This window comes from Pseudophryne corroboree, chromosome 2 (genome assembly GCF_028390025.1).
Source record: "Pseudophryne corroboree isolate aPseCor3 chromosome 2, aPseCor3.hap2, whole genome shotgun sequence".
NCBI lineage: Eukaryota > Metazoa > Chordata > Amphibia > Anura > Myobatrachidae > Pseudophryne > Pseudophryne corroboree.
The window spans coordinates 418,269,731-418,294,337 of record NC_086445.1 but is presented as its reverse complement, the minus strand read 5'-3'; the positions used below and the strand labels follow the sequence as shown (position 1 = coordinate 418,294,337).

The window sequence follows — 24,607 nt, the reverse complement described above, 5'->3', positions numbered from 1 at the left end:
GGGCGGTAAACTCCTTCTGAATCGGTTTGACTTAAAAAGTATGTTGTTGTGCTGGGCTAGCTTAGTGGCAGTCGAGGCGCAGGTCTGGCCAGCCGCAGCCTTCACTATTGGTCACCTTATCCTCCAGCCAGGGCTGCCTAGGTAACTGTGTTTGCCATGCCCCCTCTGCTGACGGACCTCAGAAACAAATACCTGGGCAGGCAGCAAGCAGGAACAGCTGCGTCTCCCGCTTACCTCTGCAGCCACATTGGCAATAGCTCAGCCAGGCAGGCTGCGGTGAGGGAGCGCCTTTCAGTCTCACCACAGGACAGCTGATGGGACTACAGAATGCTAGCATAATATGAGGGAGACTGCACATGAGACTGCAACTTCAAGTACCTAAGAACAAGGTCCCACGCACAGGAAAGGGATAGAGAGGGGACTACTACTGAAGAGAACAGTAATCACATTAGAAGGTATGTGGTGCATGCACCAAGAGTTTTACAGCGGTACATACCAGCTACTTTAACCTTTAAAAGCAGCCCTCCACTGTGAGCGAACCTCCTTAGGACACAATTATCCAATGAAAACAGAAGAAATCGCCCTAAAATAGCACTTTTCAAGAGAACTTTACATGATCATTGTTTTCTATCTTATGAACTGCCAGACATGATAGAAAGATAGATAGATAGATAGATAGATAGATAGATAGATAGATAGATAGAATTTAGCAATAATTTTGCAATAATAATTTTTGCGGCACTCTGGAGACTTGAAAAGATGTGAATTGATGGTGTACTTAATTCATACACCACTATTTCACGTCTTTTCAAGTCTCCAGAGTGCCGCATTATTGCAAAATGGTATTGTATGGACGGGTAATTTGATCCATTGGGAAAGCACCGGAGCCCATTACTTGAATCTACTTTTATATGAGTGCCATGCTATTGTGCTATATTTACATTTTTGTGCCAGTACAGGCACATATTTTTGTTTTATGCGTCAGCCATCTAATTACAGCTGGTGCACTGGCACACAGCCTGTCAGCCATGTGAGAGAAAACGACTCCGTAATTTTGAATCTGGAGCCATCCGCAAGCCAACTGGAGCTCATGGACCGGCAACCAATTATAATGTGGCATAATGTGTAAGGGCATTACTGTTGTGTGGCATAATGTTATAAGGGGCATTACTGTGTGTGTCATAATTTGTAAGTGGCATTACTGTGTGGCAAAATGTATAGTGGGCATTATTGTGTGGCAAAATGTATAGGCGGCATTACTGTATGGCATAATGTGTTAAGGGGCATTACTATGTGTGTCATAATGTGTAAGGGGCATTACTGTGTGGCATAATGTATAGGGGCATTACTGTATGACATAATGGGTGGTATTCAAATTATATATCATGCCCAATCTGCTTTAAAAAAATATCCTTGTTATCGTGAATATAGTGCCCATAATAATCAGGTTTAGCTGTGTAAAGGGTTGTGTGCCGCGCTACCCCGGGGTAGCGAGCTGAAATAATGATACCACGCCCCGAGGGTAAAAACAGAACGGGTGTGGAAGGGTGTGAAAAGAATTGAATACCGCCCAATGTGTTATAAGGGGCAGTACTACTGTGTGGCAGTACATGAATGGGCTCTGGCGGAATGTGAATGGGCTCTGTGTGGCTGAACTTGAATGGGTTCTTCTGTGTGGTTTAACGTTAATGGGCTCTGCTGTGGTTTAACATGAATAAGTGGCACTGCTGTGTGACATAACCTGTATAAGGGGGGGGAGGGTAGGCTTAAGATTTGCCTAGGCTGCCGAGAATCCTTGCACCAGCCTGGTCAATACCAATAGAGCAGAGTACAGCTCAGCAAACAGCAGTGTGCATTAGACTGAAATGGCGCCAAGTCCCAACTGCAGTGCCTTATAATCCAGGCCCAGCGAGAATCCGATGCCGGGAGGAGGACGTTCGGACTCGACGAGGGATCCGAGTCTAGCATGTACACCCGAGTTGTGGCTGGACTCGGATTCCCAATGTTCAGAGCAGTCTGAATTCCTTGGAACCTGCACCGCTAATCTCTAATCTAAAAACATATTAATAGTAATGTCAGCATCTAGGGACACTGAGAGTGGGCTTCTCCATCATTGCACATTTGGACACATGGATGTACACCAGGGATGTGCTTTGTAGCGGTATATGCATGAAGTCACAGGTGGACAATGCCAATAGATGCAGCTGCTACTACGTCTCCATCCACTTCTGAATCAGAACCTTTATGTGTCCATGGCTATTTCCGTTCATAATTGTATTTGCTGAGAACTGCTTGTTTAATTTTAGTAAATTCAAAGCATGTTACCAATCTTTTGGGATGCAGTCTCCATGTCAACATCCACAATGTCGACACCACATTGTTGACAGTTATGATATCAACAACTACAGAATATTGACAAGTTCATATTGTTGACTCTGAAGCCGAAACTTACTATCATGTGACCACCAGACCAGAAGAATCAGCTGAAACCCCTGGAGAGCTGAATAGCAGGTAAGTGAACACTGCACTGAGAGTGAGACACATTCTGATCAACTCGATATTTCATGCTGCACATCTACATTATGACCATGTCAACATTCTCAGGATGAATGTTGGCAAATTATTCTGAATCGCATTCAATTATTCGACCCACTAATTTTTATGTGATCAGTACTAAATCCTGCTGGTCGGGATCCCAGCGGTCGAAATACCAACACCGGAATCCCGACCACACAATCCCGACAGGGGTGGCGAATGGACACCCACGGAGGGAGAATATGTCGGGATTGTGCCGGTCGGGATTCCGGCGTCAGTATTTCGACCGCCGGGATTCCGTCCGGCGGGATCTTCACCGCATCCCATTTTTATAGACCATTCATTTCAGTGGAACTATGTGTTACGTAGGAAAAGGCTAAAGACATAATTGGAGCTGGTAACTTTCCATTAAAATTTAATTATGTGTAATCAAAGTAAGGGGCTCCCAGAACTCCCCTTCATTGCCAGCCAAGCACATCACAAATAAAGTAGGAAATCACGTGCTATTGACAGAGCAACTAAAGTTGCATACGTATTTACCAATCTGCCATCTGATATGTCTGGAATCATAGTCATTTGAATATGCCTGCCCGCTTGTGACGTCATACACACAGGCAGATGTACCAATGTATCTGGATTATATATTGGCATCAGCTGTCATGCAGGGCCAACCTGATATGCACGTGAATTATGTCATTCACAGGCATATAGAGTATACACACTGGCCGCCATATACACGTGCTAGCGATATATCGTCTTTCAATAAACTATATAATGACCAGTGTGCCCCCAGCCTAAGGGGAGTCTCAGTAAATTGAGATCAGCCTCATTCTGCTGGACTTGTATAGTGCGGACGAGGTTGCGTCAGCTGTTTTTGTTTTTATTTCCTGTGGATTTGCCTTTAAATGATAGAATTATAGAATTTTAGAAAGGTCTGATTTACAGTAGATTGACTTTTTCCCTATTGGATTAAAAGATGTGATTTGTTTTTACTGTTTGGATTACAAATTCAGGACATTTAACTTTTGGCTTTAAGAATGCAAGAATTTCATTGTATTAAAGGATTCAAGAATTCCCTTTGGATTATCACAGTGTAAGAAAGTGGTGTTTGATGTTATCGAGCAGGTTTTATTTAGTGTTTATTTTTACAAATATTTTTGATACTTGACTTTTTTATTCTATACTTGTATAAAATTGCCATTTCCATTATAATTGGATGGAAAGTTGCTACTAATTTTGCAGAACCACATTGACATGAATAGGTTATTAAAATGAATGAGAGAAGATCAGTACTAGATGAGTCGGACACACTGGAAAATGGATTCAAATGCATTCTGCAATAAACCATTGGTATACTTCTTGTGTACCCAGGGGCATAGTCAGAAATTTGTGGGCCCCATAGCAACATTTTGAAGGGGCCCCAATGCTTCTAGAGAGATACTTCTCTGCAGCAGTTGTTAATTGTATGCCCTATAATAAGGCCCTAGTTCATTTTCTGAACCTTAGTAGTGCCTTATTTAATGTTATGCCCCATAGTAGTGCCCTAGTTTCTTTTATGAATCGCAGTAATGCTTAAGTTCATCCTATGTCACATTTCAGAACTGCCAGTACAACACATTATGCTACACAGTACCCCCAATTCATATTATGATATATAGTGCTTCCCGTTTATATTGTGCCTCATTACAGTGCCCCGGTTCATATTATATAACATTAAAATGCCCTCCAGTTAATTTTATACCACACTACAATGAGCAGGTCCAGGGGCATACCTAGATATATTGCAGGCCCCAAGGAAAAAGTTTGAAAGGACCCCTACGTACCACCCAATTGCAAAAAATGTATATAACGCATGTAACTTTGACAGGGAAGGTGGGCCACTCTCAGCTCTGGGCCCCATAGCAGCTGCACTGCCTGCACCTATGGTAGCTACGCCCTTGTGTGTATCACATATCAAGCACATAACTTTTATATGCATTTTTACATAGGGTTTGCACAAATATTGTGTTATGCAAATGGTACACAGGTAACTGGCCTTACGGTTACATTTCCGTAAGTGAATGTTTAGCCGTTTCTGCAACATTAAAGTGTGACTAATTGCCAGTGAAAAGAGTTATCACGATGGTTCTAAATGATAACAGCTGGTTGCCTGCCAAGGTTTAATATAATAAATGCATTAAGTGTAAAGGACCTAAGAATGATTAGGTATTCTGTGAAAGGCATTACTACTTAATTTCAACCATAAAGCAGAGAAAAAAGTATTCAGCAATATGTTCCATATTTATATTAAATTACTTAAAAATATTAATTCATTTAGTCATACGAACATGCATCTCAAGACTAATTTTGAGCAGCTGCTAATTATTTTGCTAGTATGTGCATGCAAAATCTAGCAGAACATAGAAACTATGCATACTGTACATAGTAATAACAATCAAACCATAAGGTCCGGTGCTGCAGAGTTGGAAAGCTAACCATGGTACGTCTGTGCTGCCTACAAAATATTCTGATATAATTTCATTATTTGTGGAAAATGTAAATAACAATCTGCATATATACAGCAAATTTTATGTTACAAGTGACTAATAGTGCAATGTTAAATGGGTAACACCCTATAAAGTGCTAAAGTAATAGAGATGATTAGATTCAACAATTTAACTTACTCTTGTCATCTTCGGTCATATGGCCACCATAATAGCCAAGGTACATAAAATGAGAAGACAAAATGGATATTGCTCTAATGTGGATGTGGAATGCCGGTGGGAAGGGGGAGTGGGGGTGGGTTCAATCGCAACAAGACCCTTGCGGGCTCAGTGACATAGCTACATCCCCTCCAATATCACTGTGAGTAAATTAGGAACCAAACAGTCCCAAAACAGAGTAAAAAAATTAGTCTTCACCAAAAAAAATGTCGGTGTTAAGTTAACACAGTTTAATTCACTTAAAAAAACAACTAGCAGGTAACACACATACAGGAAATAAAAGTTTTAAAAGTTTATCTGTCCATGGAGAGAGTCCAAGGTACAGAGTAGGCCTAATGCGTTTTGTCCTATTGCAAAGACTTCATCAAGGGGAACAATCTGCTAAGGTCTAGCCCGTCTCCAACATGCATGCACAGTGGGAGCTACAGTATGATGCCTATGCTCCAATGGCTCCTACAGCAGATAGCAATGGGACAGACCTTAGCTAGAAGACCGCACTGCTCAGGGAAAAGGTTAAGTATATACAGTAGGGAAGGGGCAGGACAGAGCAGGAGGTTGGGTGGGACAGAACAGGGTGAGTACTGAAGTTGTTAATAACATTGGTAAGGTTTTTATTTTTATTAATATACATGTTATTCAAGAACAATTGTAGAAATTCCAGGTATGGAATTCAAGGTTGTGTATAATTAGTTTTGTCAAAATAAGTATTATTATTATTATTATTATTATTATATTTTAAAACCACAGGCACCATTTTCTCACCTGCTACTAATATACTATCCTCATCATTTTGACCAAGTGATTTTGAATATTGATTCTCCAGCATATCTAATGAACAGGATACAAAAATTTAATTTCTGAACATTTTAAATGTGTAAAATGTTAAACATGGTAAAAGGTGCATTTATCCATTTTGTTTTCTTGTGATATCACACACTTAGTTTTTAAATGTTTTAATATACAACTTAATGTGTGAATGTTTTTAGTCAGTAGAATCTTTTGTAAGTACAGTATTTTTGCTACAGGTTGAGTATCCCATATCCGGAATGCTCGGGGCCAGGAGCATTCCGGATATGGGAATATTTCCGGATAACAGATTACCTGTTATCTGTATGGGTTTCGGGGATCCAGCGAGTCGGCAGGGGGGGCCGCCGTGAGCCCAGCACGACGGTGAGGGTCCCGGGGAACTGGCACATCAGTGGGGGAGTCCGAGGGGTCAGCGGCGGGTACTGGGAGTCAGCGGCGGTGAGGGAATGGCTGCAAAGCCACTCCCCCACCTGTCTGTGATTGGCCGCAGACTCCAGTGACGTCATGACGCCGGCCGCGTCATGATGTCACTACAGGACTGAAATATTCCGGTTTTCTGAATATTTCGGTTAACGGGTGTCCGGATAACGGATACCCGACCTGTATTTCATTTTAGACAAATCCTAAAATATACATGTAGTATATCCTTCGATGAAGTTACATATGTTATTTGAGTGTGTTAAGTCTGTGCTCTTCTAAATAAATCCATTGTAAAATTGCTAAATATCGTCATCTCAGGTGTTTTGTTTAATCCCAAAATTAGCACTGGTAAAGCAAAACATGCAGTGGTACTTTTTTAATATCATTGAAATATGGGCCTAATTCAGATCTGAACACAGCAGCAAATTTGTTAGCTAATGGGCAAAACCATGGGGGTCATTCAGATCTGATCGCTGCTGTGCGTTTTCGCACAGCGGCGATCAGATCCGAACTGCACATGCGTATGCACTGCAATGCACAGGCATGTCGCACGGCTGCAAAGGGCATCGGCGCCCTGCGACGGGATTGTGCGAAGGACCCATTCACACGGGGGTTCGCAAGGAGATTGACAGGAAGAGGCCGTTTGTTGGTGGCAACTGACCGTTTTCAGGGAGTGTCCGGAAAAACGTAGGCGGGCTCAGGTGTTTTCAGGGAGGATGTCTGACGTCCGCTCCGGCCCCGATCATCAGGATTCTATCGCACAGGAAGAGAAAGTCCTGGGCTGTGCAGAGACTGCACAAAATCAGTTTGTGCAGCTCTGCTATACATGCAATCGCACACTTGCACATACTCCCCCTGTCGGCAGCGACTATCTGATCACAGTACTGCAAAAATCACTGCCCAGCGATCAGATCTGAATTACCCCCCATGTGCACTGCAGGGGAGGCAGATATAACATGCGCAGAGAGAGTTAGATTTGGGTGTGTTGTGTTCAAACTGAAATCTAAATTGCAGTGTAAAAATAAAGCAGCCAGTATTTACCCTGCACAGAAACAAAATAACACACCCAAATCTAACTCTGTCTGCAAATGTTATATCTAGAGATGAGCGGGTTCGGTTCCTCTGAATCCGAACCCGCCCGAACTTCAGGTTTTTTACACGGGTCCGAGCAGGCTCGGATCTTCCCGCCTTGCTCGGCTAACCCGAGCGCGCCCGAACGTCATCATCACGCTGTCGGATTCTCGCGAGGCTCGGATTCTATCGCGAGACTCGGATTCTATATAAGGAGCCGCGCGTCGCCGCCATTTTCACACGTGCATTGAGAGTCATAGGGAGAGGACGTGGCTGGCGTCCTCTCCGTTTAGAGAAGAAAGAGACACAGTATTTTGGGGAGCATTATTAGGAGGAGTACTACTATACTGTATACTACTATACTACTTGCTGAAGTGATATTTATAGATTAGATAATAGATAGTGTGACTGTAAGTGTATTATCTGACTTGTGGGGGAGACACTGACAGTGGGGAGCAGTTAGAGTCTGAGAGCAGGACTCAGGAGTACATATAACGTACAGTGCACACTTTTGCTGCCAGAGTCAGTGCCACACTGCCATTGTTGTGACCACACTGACCACCAGTATAATAATATATTTTGTGATTGTCTGCTTAGGCCTCGGAGTACTAGTTGCAAGTTGCAACGTGACCTGAAGTGACCACCAGTTTAATAATCAATCACCACCAGTTTAATATATATATATATATATTTCTCTAACGTCCTAAGTGGATGCTGGGGACTCCGTAAGGACCATGGGGAATAGCGGCTCCGCAGGAGACTGGGCACATCTAAAGAAAGCTTTAGGACTATCTGGTGTGCACTGGCTCCTCCCCCTATGACCCTCCTCCAAGCCTCAGTTAGATCTCTGTGCCCGAACGAGAAGAGTGCACACTAGGGGCTCTCCTGAGCTTCTTAGTGAAAGTTTTAGTTTAGGTTTTTTATTTTCAGTGAGACCTGCTGGCAACAGGCTCACTGCATCGAGGGACTAAGGGGAGAAGAAGCGAACTCACCTGCGTGCAGAGTGGATTGGGCTTCTTAGGCTACTGGACATTAGCTCCAGAGGGACGATCACAGGCCCAGCCATGGATGGGTCCCAGAGCCGCGCCGCCGGCCCCCTTACAGAGCCAGAAGACAGAAGAGGTCCGGAAAATCGGCGGCAGAAGACATCCTGTCTTCACCAAGGTAGCGCACAGCACTGCAGCTGTGCGCCATTGCTCCTCAGCACACTTCACACTTCGGTCACTGAGGGTGCAGGGCGCTAGGGGGGGGCGCCCTGAGCAGCAATAAAAACACCTTGGCTGGCGAAAATACATCACATATAGCCCCCAGGGCTATATGGATGAATTTTAACCCCTGCCAGAATCCATAAAAAAGCAGGAGAAAAGTCCGCGAAAAAGGGGCGGAGCCTATCTCCTCAGCACACTGGCGCCATTTTCCCTCACAGCTCAGTTGGAGGGAAGCTCCCCTGGCTCTCCCCTGCAGTCACTACACTACAGAAAGGGTTAAAAAAGAGAGGGGGGGCACTAATTAGGCGCAGTATTAACAATACAGCAGCTATAAGGGGAAAAACACTTATATAAGGTTATCCCTGTATATATATAGCGCTTTGGTGTGTGCTGGCAAACTCTCCCTCTATCTCCCCAAAGGGCTAGTGGGGTCCTGTCCTCTATCAGAGCATTCCCTGTGTGTGTGCTGTATGTCGGTACGTTTGTGTCGACATGTATGAGGAGAAAAATGATGTGGAGACGGAGCAGATTGCCTGTAATAGTGATGTCACCCCCTAGGGGGTCGACACCTGAGTGGATGAACTGTTGGAAGGAATTACGTGACAGTGTCAGCTCTGTATAAAAGACAGTGGTTGACATGAGACAGCCGGCTACTCAGCTTGTGCCTGTCCAGACGTCTCATAGGCCGTCAGGGGCTCTAAAGCGCCCGTTACCTCAGATGGCAGATATAGACGCCGACACGGATACTGACTCCAGTGTCGACGGTGAAGAGACAAATGTGACTTCCAGTAGGGCCACACGTTACATGATTGAGGCAATGAAAAATGTTTTACACATTTCTGATAATACGAGTACCACCAAAAAGGGGTATTATGTTCGGTGAGGAAAAACTACCTGTAGTTTTCCTGAATCTGAGAAATTAAATGAGGTGTGTGATGATGCGTGGTTTTCCCCCGATAACAACTGATAATTTCTAAAATGTTATTGGCATTATATCCTTTCCCGCCAGAGGTTAGGGTGCGTTGGGAAACACCCCCTAGGGTGGATAAAGCGCTCACACGCTTGTAAGGGCTCTACCCTCTCCTGAGATGGCCGCCCTTAAGGATCCTGCTGATAGAAAGCAGGAGGGTATCCTAAAATGTATTTACACACATACTGGTGTTATACTGCGACCAGCAATCGCCTCAGCCTGGATGTGCAGTGCTGGGTTGGCGTGGTCGGATTCCCTGACTGAAAATATTGATACCCTAGATAGGGACAGTATATTTTTGCCTATAGAGCATTTAAAAGATGCATTTCTATATATGCGTGATGCACAGCGGAATATTTGCCGACTGGCATCAAGTCTAAGTGCGTTGTCCATTTCTACCAGTAGAGGGTTATGGACACGTCAGTGGTCAGGTGATGCGTATTCCAAACGGCATTTGGAAGTATTGCCTTAATAAGGGGAGGAGTTATTTGGGGTCGGTCTTATAGACCTGGTGGCCACGGCAACAGCTGGGAAATCCACGTTTGTACCCCAGGTCGCCTCTCAACATGAGAAGACGCCGTATTATCAGGCGCAGTCTTTTCGTGGACAAGCGGGCAAAATGTTCCTCATTTCTGCCCCGTGACAGAGGGAGAGGAAAAAGGCTGCAGAAATCAGCCAGTTCCCAGGAACAGAAACCCTCTCCCGCCTCTGCCAAGCCCTCAGTATGACGCTGGGGCTTTACAAGCAGAATCAGGCACGGTGGGGGGCCCATCTCAATGAATTTCAGCGCGCAGTGGGCTCACTCGCAAGTAGACCCCTGGATCCTTCAGGTGATATCTCAGGGGTACAAATTAGAATTCGAGACGTCTCCCCCTCGCCGTTTTCCTAAAGTCGGCTTTACCGATGTCTCCTTCTGACAGGGAGACAGTTTTGGAAGCCATTCACAAGCTGTATTCCCAGCAGGTGATAATCAAGGTACCCCTCCTGCAACAGGGAACGGGGTATTATTCCACACTGTTGTGGTACCGAAGCCGGATGGCTCGGTGAGACCGATTCTAAATCTAAAATCTTTGAACACTTACATACAGAGGTTCAAATTCAAGATTGAGTCACTCAGAGCAGTGATTGCGAACCTGGAAGAAGGGGACTACATGATGTCTCGGGACATCAAGGATGCTTACCTTCATGTCAAAATTTACCCTTCTCACCAAGGGTACCTCAGGTTTATGGTACAGAACTGTCACTATCAGTTCAGACGCTGCCGTATGGATGGTCCACGGCACCCCGGGTCTTTACCAAGGTAATGGCCGAAATGATGATATTCCTTCGAAGGAAGGGAATTTTAGTTATCCCTTACTTGGACGATTCCCTGATAAGGGTAAGATCCAGGGAACAGTTGGAGGTCGTTGTAGCACTATCTCAGGTAGTGTTGCGGCAGCACGATTGGATTCTCAATATTCCAAAATCGCAGCTGGTTCCGACGACTTGTCTTCGGTTCCTAGGGATGATCCTGGACACAGTCCAGAAAAAGGTGTTTCTCCCGGAGGGGAAAGACAGGGAGTTATCCGAGCTAGTCAGGAACCTCCTAAAACCGAGCCAAGTCTCAGTGCATCAATGCACAAGGGTTCTGGGTAAAATGGTGGCTTCCTACGAAGCAATCCCATTCGGCAGATTCCACGCAAGAACTTTCCAGTGGGACCTGCTGGACAAATGGTCCGGGTCGCATCTTCAGATGCATCAGCGGATAACCCTGTCACCAAGGACAAGGGTGTCCCTCCTGTGGTGGTTGCAGAGTGCTCATCTTCTAGAGGGCCGCAGATTCGGCATTCAGGACTGGGTCCTGGTGACCACGGATGCCAGCCTGCGAGGCTGGGGAGCAGTCACACAGGGAAGGAATATCCAGGGCTTATGGTCAAGCCTGGAGACATCACTTCACATAAATATCCTGAAGCTAAGGGCCATTTACAATGCTCTAAGCTTAGCAAGACCTCTGCTTCAAGGTCAGCCGGTGTTGATCCAGTCGGACAACATCACGGCAGTCACCCACGTAAACAGACAGGGTGGCACAAGAAGCAGGAGGGCAATGGCAGAAGCTGCAAGGATTCTTCGCTGGGTGGAAAATCATGTGATAGCACTGTCAGCAGTATTCATTCCGGGAGTGGACAACTGGGAAGCAGACTTCCTCAGCACGACCTCCACCCGGGAGAGTGGGGACTTCACCCAGAAGTCTTCCACATGATTATAAACCGTTGGGAAAAACTCGACAGGTATTGCGCCAGGTCAAGGGACCCTCAGGCAATAGCTGTAGACGCTCTGGTAACACCGTGGGTGTACCAGTCAGTGTATGTGTTCCCTCCTCTGCCTCTCATACCCAAGGTACTGAGATTGATAAGATGGAGAGGAGTAAGCACTATATTCGTGGCTCCGGATTGGCCAAGAAGGACTTGGTAACCGGAACTTCAAGAGATGCTCACGGAGGATCCGTGGCCTCTACCTCTAAGAAGGGACCTGCTCCAACAAGGACCCTGTCTGTTCCAAGACTTACCGCGGCTGCGTTTGACGGCATGGCGGTTGAACGCCGGATCCTGAAGGAAAAAAGGCATTCCGGATGAAGTCATCCCTATCCTGATCAAAGCCAGGAAGGATGTAACCGCAAAACATTATCACCGCATTTGGCGAAAATATGTTGCGTGGTGCGAAGCCAGTAAGGCCCGACGGAGGAAATTCAACTGGGTCGATTCCTACATTTCCTGCAAACAGGAGTGTCTATGGGCCTGAAATTGGGGTCCATTAAGGTTCAAATTTCGGCCCTGTCAATTTTCTTCCAAAAAGAACTAGCTTCAGTCCCTGAAGTTCAGACGTTTGTAAAAGGGGTACTGCATATACAGCCTCCTTTTGTGCCTCCAGTGGCACTTTGGGATCTCAATGTAGTTTTTTGGGTTCCAAAAGTCACATTGGTTTGAACCACTTAAATCTGTGGAGTTAAAATATCTCACATGGAAAGTGGTCATGCTGTTGGCCCTGGCCTGGGCCAGGCGCGTGTCAGAATTGGCGGCATTATCCTGTAAAAGCCCTTATCTGATTTTCCATTCGGACAGGGCGGAATTGAGGACTCGTCCTCAGTTTCTCCCTAAGGTGGTTTCAGCGTTTCACCTGAACCAACCTATTGTGGTGCCTGCGGCTACTAGGGACTTGGAGGACTCCAAGTTGCTAGACGTTGTCAGGGCCCTGAAAATATATGTTTCCAGGACGGCTGGAGTCAGAAAATCTGACTCGCTGTTTATCCTGTATGCACCCAACAAGCTGGGTGCTCCTGCTTCTAAGCAGACTATTGCTCGTTGGATTTGTAGTACAATTCAGCTTGCACATTCTGTGGCAGGCCTGTCACAGCCAAAAATCTGTAAATGCCCACTCCACAAGGAAGGTGGGATCATCTTGGGCGGCTGCCCGAGGGGTCTCGGCTTTACAACTTTGCCGAGCAGCTACTTGGTCAGGAGCAAATACGTTTGTAAAATTCTACAAAATTGATACCCTGGCTGAGGAGGACCTGGAGTTCTCTCAATTGGTGCTGCAGAGTCATCCGCACTCTCCCGCCCGTTTGGGAGCTTTGGTATAATCCCCATGGTCCTTACGGAGTCCCCAGCATCCACTTAGGACGTTAGAGAAAATAAGAATTTACTTACCGATAATTCTATTTCTCGTAGTCCGTAGTGGATGCTGGGCGCCCATCCCAAGTGCGGATTGTCTGCAATACTGGTACATAGTTAGTGTTACCAAAAAATCGGGTTATTGCTGTAGTGAGCCATCTTTTCTAGAGGCTCCTCTGTTATCATGCTGTTAACTGGGTTCAGATCACAAGTTGTACAGTGTGATTGGTGTGGCTGGTATGAGTCTTACCCGGGATTCAAAATCCTTCCTTATTGTGTACGCTCGTCCGGGCACAGTATCCTAACTGAGGCTTGGAGGAGGGTCATAGGGGGAGGAGCCAGTGCACACCAGATAGTCCTAAAGCTTTCTTTAGATGTGCCCAGTCTCCTGCGGAGCCGCTATTCCCCATGGTCCTTACGGAGTCCCCAGCATCCACTACGGACTACGAGAAATAGAATTATCGGTAAGTAAATTCTTATTATATATATAATAATATATAATATATATATATAATATTGTATACCACCTACCCGTGGTTTTTTTTTTTTCATTCTTCTTTATACATACTACTATAGTAGCTTACTGTAGCAGTCTGCGGTGCTGTGCTGACCTGACAGTGTCCAGCAGGTCCGTCATCAGTCATTACATAATAAATATATATAGTACCTGTCCGGCTGCAGTACTAGTGATATTATATTGATTTCATCTCATTATCAATAATTTATCATCCAGTCTAGACTCTATATTAGCAGCAGACACAGTACGTTAGTCCACGGCTGTAGCTACCTCTGTGTCGGCACTCGGCAGTCCATCCATAATTGTATACCACCTACCCGTGGTTTTTTTTTTTCTTTCTTCTTTGTACATACTACTATAGAGTATAGTAGCTTACTGTAGCAGTCTGCGGTGCTGCTGAGCTGACAGTGTCCAGCAGGTCCGTCATCAGTCATCATTACCTAATAAATATATTATCTACCTGTCCGGCTGCAGTACTAGTGATATTATATATACATACATATATATATTGATTTCATCTCATTATCAATCATCCAGTCTATATTAGCAGCAGACACAGTACGTTAGTCCACGGCTGTAGCTACCTCTGTGTCGGCACTCGGCAGTCCATCCATAATTGTATACCACCTACCCGTGGTTTTTTTTTTCTTTCTTCTTTGTACATACTACTATAGTATAGTAGCTTACTGTAGCAGTCTGCGGTGCTGCTGAGCTGACAGTGTCCAGCAGGTCCGTCATCAGTCATCATTACCTAATAAATATATTATCTACCTGTCCGGCTGCAGTACTAGTGATATTATATATACATACATATATATATATATTGATTTCATCTCATTATCAATCATCCAGTCTATATTAGCAGCAGACACAGTACGTTAGTCCACGGCTGTAGCTACCTCTGTGTCGGCACTCGGCAGTCCATCCATAATTGTATACCACCTACCCGTGGTTTTTTTTTTTCTTTCTTCTTTGTACATACTACTATAGTATAGTAGCTTACTGTAGCAGTCTGCGGTGCTGCTGAGCTGACAGTGTCCAGCAGGTCCGTCATCAGTCATCATTACCTAATAAATATATTATCTACCTGTCCGGCTGCAGTACTAGTGATATTATATATACATACATATATATATATATATTGATTTCATCTCATTATCATCCAGTCTATATTAGCAGCAGACACAGTACGGTAGTCCACGGCTGTAGCTACCTCTGTGTCGGCACTCGGCAGTCCATCCATAATTGTATACCACCTACCCGTGGTTTTTTTTTTCTTTCTTCTTTGTACATACTACTATAGTATAGTAGCTTACTGTAGCAGTCTGCGGTGCTGCTGAGCTGACAGTGTCCAGCAGGTCCGTCATCAGTCATCATTACCTAATAAATATATTATCTACCTGTCCGGCTGCAGTACTAGTGATATTATATATACATACATATATATATTGATTTCATCTCATTATCAATCATCCAGTCTATATTAGCAGCAGACACAGTACGTTAGTCCACGGCTGTAGCTACCTCTGTGTCGGCACTCGGCAGTCCATCCATAATTGTATACCACCTACCCGTGGTTTTTTTTTTTCTTTCTTCTTTGTACATACTACTATAGTATAGTAGCTTACTGTAGCAGTCTGCGGTGCTGCTGAGCTGACAGTGTCCAGCAGGTCCGTCATCAGTCATCATTACCTAATAAATATATTATCTACCTGTCCGGCTGCAGTACTAGTGATATTATATATACATACATATATATATATTGATTTCATCTCATTATCATTCAGTCTATATTAGCAGCAGACACAGTACGGTAGTCCACGGCTGTAGCTACCTCTGTGTCGGCACTCGGCAGTCCATCCATAATTGTATACCACCTACCCGTGGTTTTTTTTTTCTTTCTTCTTTGTACATACTACTATAGTATAGTAGCTTACTGTAGCAGTCTGCGGTGCTGCTGAGCTGACAGTGTCCAGCAGGTCCGTCATCAGTCATCATTACCTAATAAATATATTATCTACCTGTCCGGCTGCAGTACTAGTGATATTATATATACATACATATATATATATATTGATTTCATCTCATTATCATCCAGTCTATATTAGCAGCAGACACAGTACGGTAGTCCACGGCTGTAGCTACCTCTGTGTCGGCACTCGGCAGTCCATCCATAAGTATACTAGTATCCATCCATCTCCATTGTTTACCTGAGGTGCCTTTTAGTTGTGCCTATTAAAATATGGAGAACAAAAATGTTGAGGTTCCAAAATTAGGGAAAGATCAAGATCCACTTCCACCTCGTGCTGAAGCTGCTGCCACTAGTCATGGCCGAGACGATGAAATGCCAGCAACGTCGTCTGCCAAGGCCGATGCCCAATGTCATAGTACAGAGCATGTAAAATCCAAAACACCAAATATCAGTAAAAAAAGGACTCCAAAACCTAAAATAAAATTGTCGGAGGAGAAGCGTAAACTTGCCAATATGCCATTTACCACACGGAGTGGCAAGGAACGGCTGAGGCCCTGGCCTATGTTCATGGCTAGTGGTTCAGCTTCACATGAGGATGGAAGCACTCAGCCTCTCGCTAGAAAACTGAAAAGACTCAAGCTGGCAAAAGCACCGCAAAGAACTGTGCGTTCTTCGAAATCCCAAATCCACAAGGAGAGTCCAATTGTGTCGGTTGCGATGCCTGACCTTCCCAACACTGGACGTGAAGAGCATGCGCCTTCCACCATTTGCACGCCCCCTGCAAGTGCTGGAAGGAGCACCCCCAGTCCAGTTCCTGATAGTCAGATTGAAGATGTCAGTGTTGAAGTACACCAGGATGAGGAGGATATGGGTGTTGCTGGCGCTGGGGAGGAAATTGACCAGGAGGATTCTGATGGTGAGGTGGTTTGTTTAAGTCAGGCACCCGGGGAGACACCTGTTGTCCGTGGGAGGAATAGGGCCATTGACATGCCTGGTCAAAATACAAAAAAAATCAGCTCTTCGGTGTGGAAGTATTTCACCAGAAATGCGGACAACATTTGTCAAGCCGTGTGTTGCCTTTGTCAAGCTGTAATAAGTAGGGGTAAGGACGTTAACCACCTCGGAACATCCTCCCTTATACGTAACCTGCAGCGCATTCATAATAAGTCAGTGACAAGTTCAAAAACTTTGGGTGACAGCGGAAGCAGTCCACTGACCAGTAAATCCCTTCCTCTTGTAACCAAGCTCACGCAAACCACCCCACCAACTCCCTCAGTGTCAATTTCCTCCTTACCCAGGAATGCCAATAGTCCTGCAGGCCATGTCACTGGCAATTCTGACGAGTCCTCTCCTGCCTGGGATTCCTCCGATGCATCCTTGAGTGTAATGCCTACTGCTGCTGGCGCTGCTGTTGTTGCTGCTGGGAGTCGATCGTCATCCCAGAGGGGAAGTCGTAAGCCCACTTGTACTACTTCCAGTAAGCAATTGACTGTCCAACAGTCCTTTGCGAGGAAGATGAAATATCACAGCAGTCATCCTGCTGCAAAGCGGATAACTGAGGCCTTGACAACTATGTTGGTGTTAGACGTGCGTCCGGTATCCGCCGTTAGTTCACAGGGAACTAGACAATTTATTGAGGCAGTGTGCCCCCGTTACCAAATACCATCTAGGTTCCACTTCTCTAGGCAGGCGATACCGAGAATGTACACGGACGTCAGAAAAAGACTCACCAGTGTCCTAAAAAATGCAGTTGTACCCAATGTCCACTTAACCACGGACATGTGGACAAGTGGAGCAGGGCAGGGTCAGGACTATATGACTGTGACAGCCCACTGGGTAGATGTATGGACTCCCGCCGCAAGAACAGCAGCGGCGGCACCAGTAGCAGCATCTCGCAAACGCCAACTCTTTCCTAGGCATGCTACGCTTTGTATCACCGCTTTCCAGAATACGCACACAGCTGAAAACCTCTTACGGCAACTGAGGAAGATCATCGCGGAATGGCTTACCCCAATTGGACTCTCCTGTGGATTTGTGGCATCGGACAACGCCAGCAATATTGTGTGTGCATTAAATATGGGCAAATTCCAGCACGTCCCATGTTTTGCACATACCTTGAATTTGGTGGTGCAGAATTTTTAAAAAAACGACAGGGGCGTGCAAGAGATGCTGTCGGTGGCCAGAAGAATTGCGGGACACTTTCGGCGTACAGGCACCACGTACAGAAGACTGGAGCACCACCAAAAACTACTGAACCTGCCCTGCCATCATCTGAAGCAAGAAGTGGTAACGAGGTGGAATTCAACCCTCTATATGCTTCAGAGGTTGGAGGAGCAGCAAAAGGCCATTCAAGCCTATACAATTGAGCACGATATAGGAGGTGGAATGCACCTGTCTCAAGCGCAGTGGAGAATGATTTCAACGTTGTGCAAGGTTCTGATGCCCTTTGAACTTGCCACACGTGAAGTCAGTTCAGACACTGCCAGCCTGAGTCAGGTCATTCCCCTCATCAGGCTTTTGCAGAAGAAGCTGGAGACATTGAAGGAGGAGCTAACACGGAGCGATTCCGCTAGGCATGTGGGACTTGTGGATGGAGCCCTTAATTCGCTTAACAAGGATTCACGGGTGGTCAATCTGTTGAAATCAGAGCACTACATTTTGGCCACCGTGCTCGATCCTAGATTTAAAGCATACCTTGGATCTCTCTTTCCGGCAGACACAAGTCTGCTGGGGTTGAAAGACCTGCTGGTGACAAAATTGTCAAGTCAAGCGGAACGCGACCTGTCAACATCTCCTCCTTCACATTCTCCCGCAACTGGGGGTGCGAGGAAAAGGCTCAGAATTCCGAGCCCACCCACTGGCGGTGATGCAGGGCAGTCTGGAGCGACTGCTGATGCTGACATCTGGTCCGGACTGAAGGACCTGACAACGATTACGGACATGTCGTCTACTGTCACTGCATATGATTCTCTCACCATTGAAAGAATGGTGGAGGATTATATGAGTGACCGCATCCAAGTAGGCACGTCACACAGTCCGTACTTATACTGGCAGGAAAAAGAGGCAATTTGGAGGCCCTTGCACAAACTGGCTTTATTCTACCTAAGTTGCCCTCCCACAAGTGTGTACTCCGAAAGAGTGTTTAGTGCCACCGCTCACCTTGTCAGCAATCGGCGTACGAGGTTACATCCAGAAAATGTGGAGAAGATGATGTTCATTAAAATGAATTATAATCAATTCCTCCGTGGAGACATTGACCAGCAGCAATTGCCTCCACAAAGTACACAGGGAGCTGAGATGGTGGATTCCAGTGGGGACGAATTGATAATCTGTGAGGAGGGGGATGTACACGGTGATATATCGGAGGATGATGATGAGGTGGACATCTTGCCTCTGTAGAGCCAGTTTGTGCAAGGAGAGATTAATTGCTTCTTTTTTGGTGGGGGTCCAAACCAACCCGTCATTTCAGTCACAGTCGTGTGGCAGACCCTGTCACTGAAATGATGGGTTGGTTAAAGTGTGCATGTCCTGTTTATACAACATAAGGGTGGGTGGGAGGGCCCAAGGACAATTCCATCTTGCACCTCTTTTTTCTTTCATTTTTCTTTGCGTCATGTGCTGTTTGTGGAATGTTTTTTGGAAGGGCCATCCTGCGTGACACTGCAGTGCCACTCCTAGATGGGCCCGGTGTTTGTGTCGGCCACTAGGGTCGCTTATCTTACTCACACAGCTACCTCATTGCGCCTCTTTTTTTCTTTGCGTCATGTGCTGTTTGGGGAGGGTTTTTTGGAAGGGCCATCCTGCGTGACACTGCAGTGCCACTCCTAGATGGGCACGGTGTTTGTGTCGGCCACTAGGGTCGCTTATCTTACTCACACAGCTACCTCATTGCGCCTCTTTTTTCTTTGCGTCATGTGCTGTTTGGGGAGGGTTTTTTGGAAGGGCCATCCTGCGTGACACTGCAGTGCCACTCCTAGATGGGCACGGTGTTTGTGTCGGCCACTAGGGTCGCTTATCTTACTCACACAGCTACCTCATTGCGCCTCTTTTTTTCTTTGCGTCATGTGCTGTTTGGGGAGGGTTTTTTGGAAGGGCCATCCTGCGTGACACTGCAGTGCCACTCCTAGATGGGCCCGGTGTTTGTGTCGGCCACTAGGGTCGCTTATCTTACTCACACATCTACCTCATTGCGCCTCTTTTTTTCTTTGCGTCATGTGCTGTTTGGGGAGGGTTTTTTGGAAGGGCCATCCTGCGTGACACTGCAGTGCCACTCCTAGATGGGCACGGTGTTTGTGTCGGCCACTAGGGTCGCTTATCTTACTCACACAGCTACCTCATTGCGCCTCTTTTTTTCTTTGCGTCATGTGCTGTTTGGGGAGGGTTGTTTGGAAGGGCCATCCTGCGTGACACTGCAGTGCCACTCCTAGATGGGCACGGTGTTTGTGTCGGCCACTAGGGTCGCTTATCTTACTCACACAGCTACCTCATTGCGCCTCTTTTTTTCTTTGCGTCATGTGCTGTTTGGGGAGTGTTTTTTGGAAGGGCCATCCTGCGTGACACTGCAGTGCCACTCCTAGATGGGCACGGTGTTTGTGTCGGCCACTAGGGTCGCTTAGCTTAGTCATCCAGCGACCTAGGTGCAAATTTTAGGACTAAAAATAATATTGTGAGGTGTGAGGTATTCAGAATAGACTGAAAATGAGTGGAAATTATGGTTTTTGAGGTTAATAATACTTTGGGATCAAAATGACCCCCAAATTCTATGATTTAAGCTGTTTTTTAGTGTTTTTTAAAAAAAACACCCGAATCCAAAACACACCCGAATCCGACAAAAAAAATTCGGTGAGGTTTTGCCAAAACGCGGTCGAACCCAAAACACGGCCGCGGAACCGAACCCAAAACCAAAACACAAAACCCGAAAAATTTCAAGTGCACATCTCTAGTTATATCTGCCCCCCCCCCCCCTGCAGTGCACATGGTCATACCTCCCAACTTTGTCCCCTTTGAAAGCGGGACACACGCTCCCGAAAAAGGGCGTGGCCTAAGTAAAAAGGGGTCTGGCTTTGCGGGAGGACCCGCGATCGCGAGCCACGCCACGTTTTTGTCACTGAGGGGGCATGCCCAGCGCTCTGTGAGCCGCTGGCATGCCCCCTCTCCCTCTGACTTCAGTGAATAGACGCTGTGCGCATGCGCACAGCGTCTGTTCACCGCTGCTCTGCTAAGCAGGGCAGCGACAGACAGCCTCCCAACTGCCCCCCCCCCCACCGCGGGACACTGCGGCCCTCGGGTGGGACAGCGGGACAGTCCCCAAAAAACGGGACTGTCCCGCGAAAATCGGGACAGTTGGGAGGTATGCACATGGTTATGCCCAATTGCTAACAAACTTGCTGCTGCAATCAGATCTGAATTAGGCCCTATATATTTCCTGATTATACACACCAAGATCGCCACTTAGTAAATGTAACCCTATGTATCTGCCTGATGTTTCTATGGGGGTCATTCCGACCTGATTGTAGCTGTGCTAAATTTAGCACAGCTACGATCATCTTCCCTGACATGTGGGGGGACGCCCAGCACAGGTCTAGTCCGCCCCGCATGTCAGGCCGCCCCCCCCCCCACAAGTACAAAAGCATCGCACAGCGGCGATGCTTTTGTACTTGTAGAGTAACTCCCAGCCAGTGCAGCTTTTGCGGCTTGCCGGGAGCTTCTCGTCGCTCCCCAGCTCGCAGCAGCTGCATGTGACATCCCGCAGCTGCTGCAGCCCGTCCCCCACACGGTCCGACCATGCAAGCGTTGGCCAGACCACGCCCACAAAATGGCTGCCAAACGTCACCCACTCCCGCCCAGCGACCACCTCTGCCTGTCAATCAGCCGTCGGCTGTCAGTCGGCACATGCGCAGTTCTGACCTAAACGCTGCACTGCGAAGAACTGCAGCGAGCGTTCAGGTCAGAATGACTCCCTATGTTTCATGTTTCACAAAATCAAAATTTCCTTGTTCCTTTTACATATTCTTGTTTTACTAATCTGAATGATATGTAATCTGTGCATGCAGCTCATGTATTGCCTTGAGATACTGTACAAAACATAAACATTTTCTATTTTATTTTTGTGATTTAATGTTAAGTTGGGTGTATGTTTGTATGTAATTATGTGTTTTTTAATGTGTATATATTTTGTTTTTATCTAGATATTAAATCAGCTCCTTTCAAAATTTGGTTTTCAGTGCAAATTAAGAGTGAAGCTGCTCCACCAGAAAGAACCATAGATGTATCCTGCCCTGTTTTAGTGAGTAAATACCTTTTGGTTTCATACAGTATTTTATAGGTTTTCTGTTTAATTATACACTATTACAAGAAGTACATATCTAGAAATAAGCATCACTCAAGAATAGCAGCAAATACGGGGATAAGGGGCCAAATGTAATAGGGTCAGAGTTTGTGAGTGCGGAATAAACTTGCACCTTTTCTCACATTAAAAGATGTGAGTTTGTCCTTCAACTTGCCTGATGTAATAGCCTGCGAGTTTCTAAGCTTAGTGCTATTACCATGTGCGATGTAAGGCAGCTTGTTTTTGCTAGAAAACTTGCACCTTGTAATGTGACTTTTATTAAAAGGTGCGTGTTTTGACAGAAGCATGCACAGAACAGTGAAAATAGTTAAAATTAAATACAATGTATATACACTGCTCAAAAAAATAAAGGGAACACTAAAATAACACACCCTAGATCTGAATGAATGAAATATTCTTATTAAATAATTTGTTCTTTACATAGTTGAATGTGCTGACAACAAAATCACACAAAAATTATCAATGGAAATCAAATTTATTAACCCATGGAGGTCTGGATTTGGAGTCACACTCAAAATTAAAGTGGAAAAACACACTACAGGCTGATCAAACTTTGATGGAATGTCCTTAAAACAAGTAAAAATGAGGCTCAGTAGTGTGTGTGGCCTCCACGTGCCTGTATGACCTCCCTACAACCCAGACAAGTGGCTCAGGTTATGCAGCTCATCCAGGATGGCACATCAGTGCGAGCTGTGGCAAGAAGGTTTGCTGTGTCTGTCAGCATAGTGTCCAGAGCATGGAGGCGCGACCAGGAGACAGGCCAGTACATCAGGAGATGTGGAGGAGGCCGTAGGAGGGCAACAACCCAGCAGCAGGACCGCTACCTCCGCCTTTGTGCAAGGAGGAACAGGAGGAGCACTGCCAGAGCCCTGCAAAATGACCTCCAGCAAGCCACAAATGTGCATGTGTCTACTCAAACAATCAGAAACAGACTCCATGAGGGTGGTATGAGGGCCCGACATCCACAGGTGGGGGTTGTGCTTACAGCCCAACACCGTGCAGGACGTTTGGCATTTGCCAGAGAACACCAAGATTGGCAATTGGCATTGTCTTGCATTAGGAGGAACACAGGGCCAACCGCACCAGCATATGGTCTCACAAGGGGTCTGAGGATCTCATCTTAGTACCTAATGGCAGTCAGGCTACCTCTGACGAGCACATGGAGGGCTGTGCGGCCCCCCAAAGAAATGCCACCCCACACCATTACTGAGCCACTGCCAAACCGGTCATGCTGGAGGATGTTGCAGGCAGCAGAACATTCTCCTTGGCATCTCCAGACTCTGTCACGTCTGTCACATGTGCTCAGTGAGAACCTGCTTTCATCTGTGAAGAGCACAGGGCGCCAGTGGCGAATTTGCCAATCTTGGTGTTCTCTGGCAAATGCCAAACGTCCTGCATGGTGTTGGGCTGTAAGCACAACCCCCACCTGTGGACGTCGGGCCCTCATACCACCCTCATGAAGTCTGTTTCTGATCGTTTGAGTAGACACATGCACATTTGTGGCTTGCTGGAGTTCATTTTGCAGGGCTCTTGCAGTGCTCCTCCTGTTCCTCCTTGCACAAAGGCTGAGGTAGCGGTCCTGCTGCTGGGTTGTTGCCCTCCTACGGCCTCCCCCACGTCTCCTGATGTACTGGCCTGTCTCCTGGTAGCGCCTCCATGCTCTGGACACTACGCTGACAGACACAACAAACCTTCTTGCCACAGCTCGCATTGATGTGCCATCCTGGATGAGCTGCACTACCTGAGCCACTTGTGTGGGTTGTAGGGAGGTCATACAGGCACGTGGAGGCCACACACACTACTGAGCCTCATTTTGACTTGTTTTAAGGACATTACATCAAAGTTGGATCAGCCTATAGTGTGTTTTTCCACTTTAATTTTGAGTGTGACTCCAAATCCAGACCTCTATGGGTTAATAAATTTGATTTCCATTGATCATTTTTGTTTGATTTTGTTGCCAGCACATTCAACTATGTAAAGAACAAAGTATTTAATAAGAATATTTCATTCATTCAGATCTAGGATGTGTTATTTTAGTGTTCCCTTTATTTTTTGAGCAGTGTATATATATATATATATATATGTATATATATGTGTGCAATACCCTCCCCCCTCCTCCAATCCCAAAAGTATAGCCACCCCTGGGCTCTTTATGCTAGTCCTGGTTGAAAAAATACAGGAGAATGAATGACTGTAGTCCCCCCTGTATTTTAACAACCAGCACCGGACTCTTGGATTATACAGGGAAAAGAAGACGTAGGGGTCCCACATATTTTTTAATACTAGCACCGGGCTATACTAACTACTGTAGGGAGGTAATGCCACAGCCAGGGGACACATTTATATTGGTCCCGGCGGCTGTAGTATTACCCCCCCCCCCCCCCCCCCCCAAATAGTCAGCACAGGCTG

General features: G+C 46.0%; 1 protein-coding gene across 6 annotated transcripts in view; it reads left to right on the top strand.

Moving 5' to 3' along the window:
* CFAP47 (cilia and flagella associated protein 47) overlaps positions 1 to 24,607 on the top strand; it is a 1,065,013-nt gene that overhangs the window by 679,263 nt on the left and 361,143 nt on the right. For 4 of the 6 annotated variants that reach the window (XM_063953487.1, XM_063953488.1, XM_063953486.1 and 1 more), the window contains one exon: positions 22,038 to 22,135. In XM_063953487.1, the coding sequence (XP_063809557.1) occupies positions 22,038 to 22,135 (98 nt within the window). The remainder of the gene's footprint in view (positions 1 to 22,037; positions 22,136 to 24,607) is intronic. The other 2 variants (XM_063953489.1, XM_063953491.1) reach the window with 1 other exon arrangement.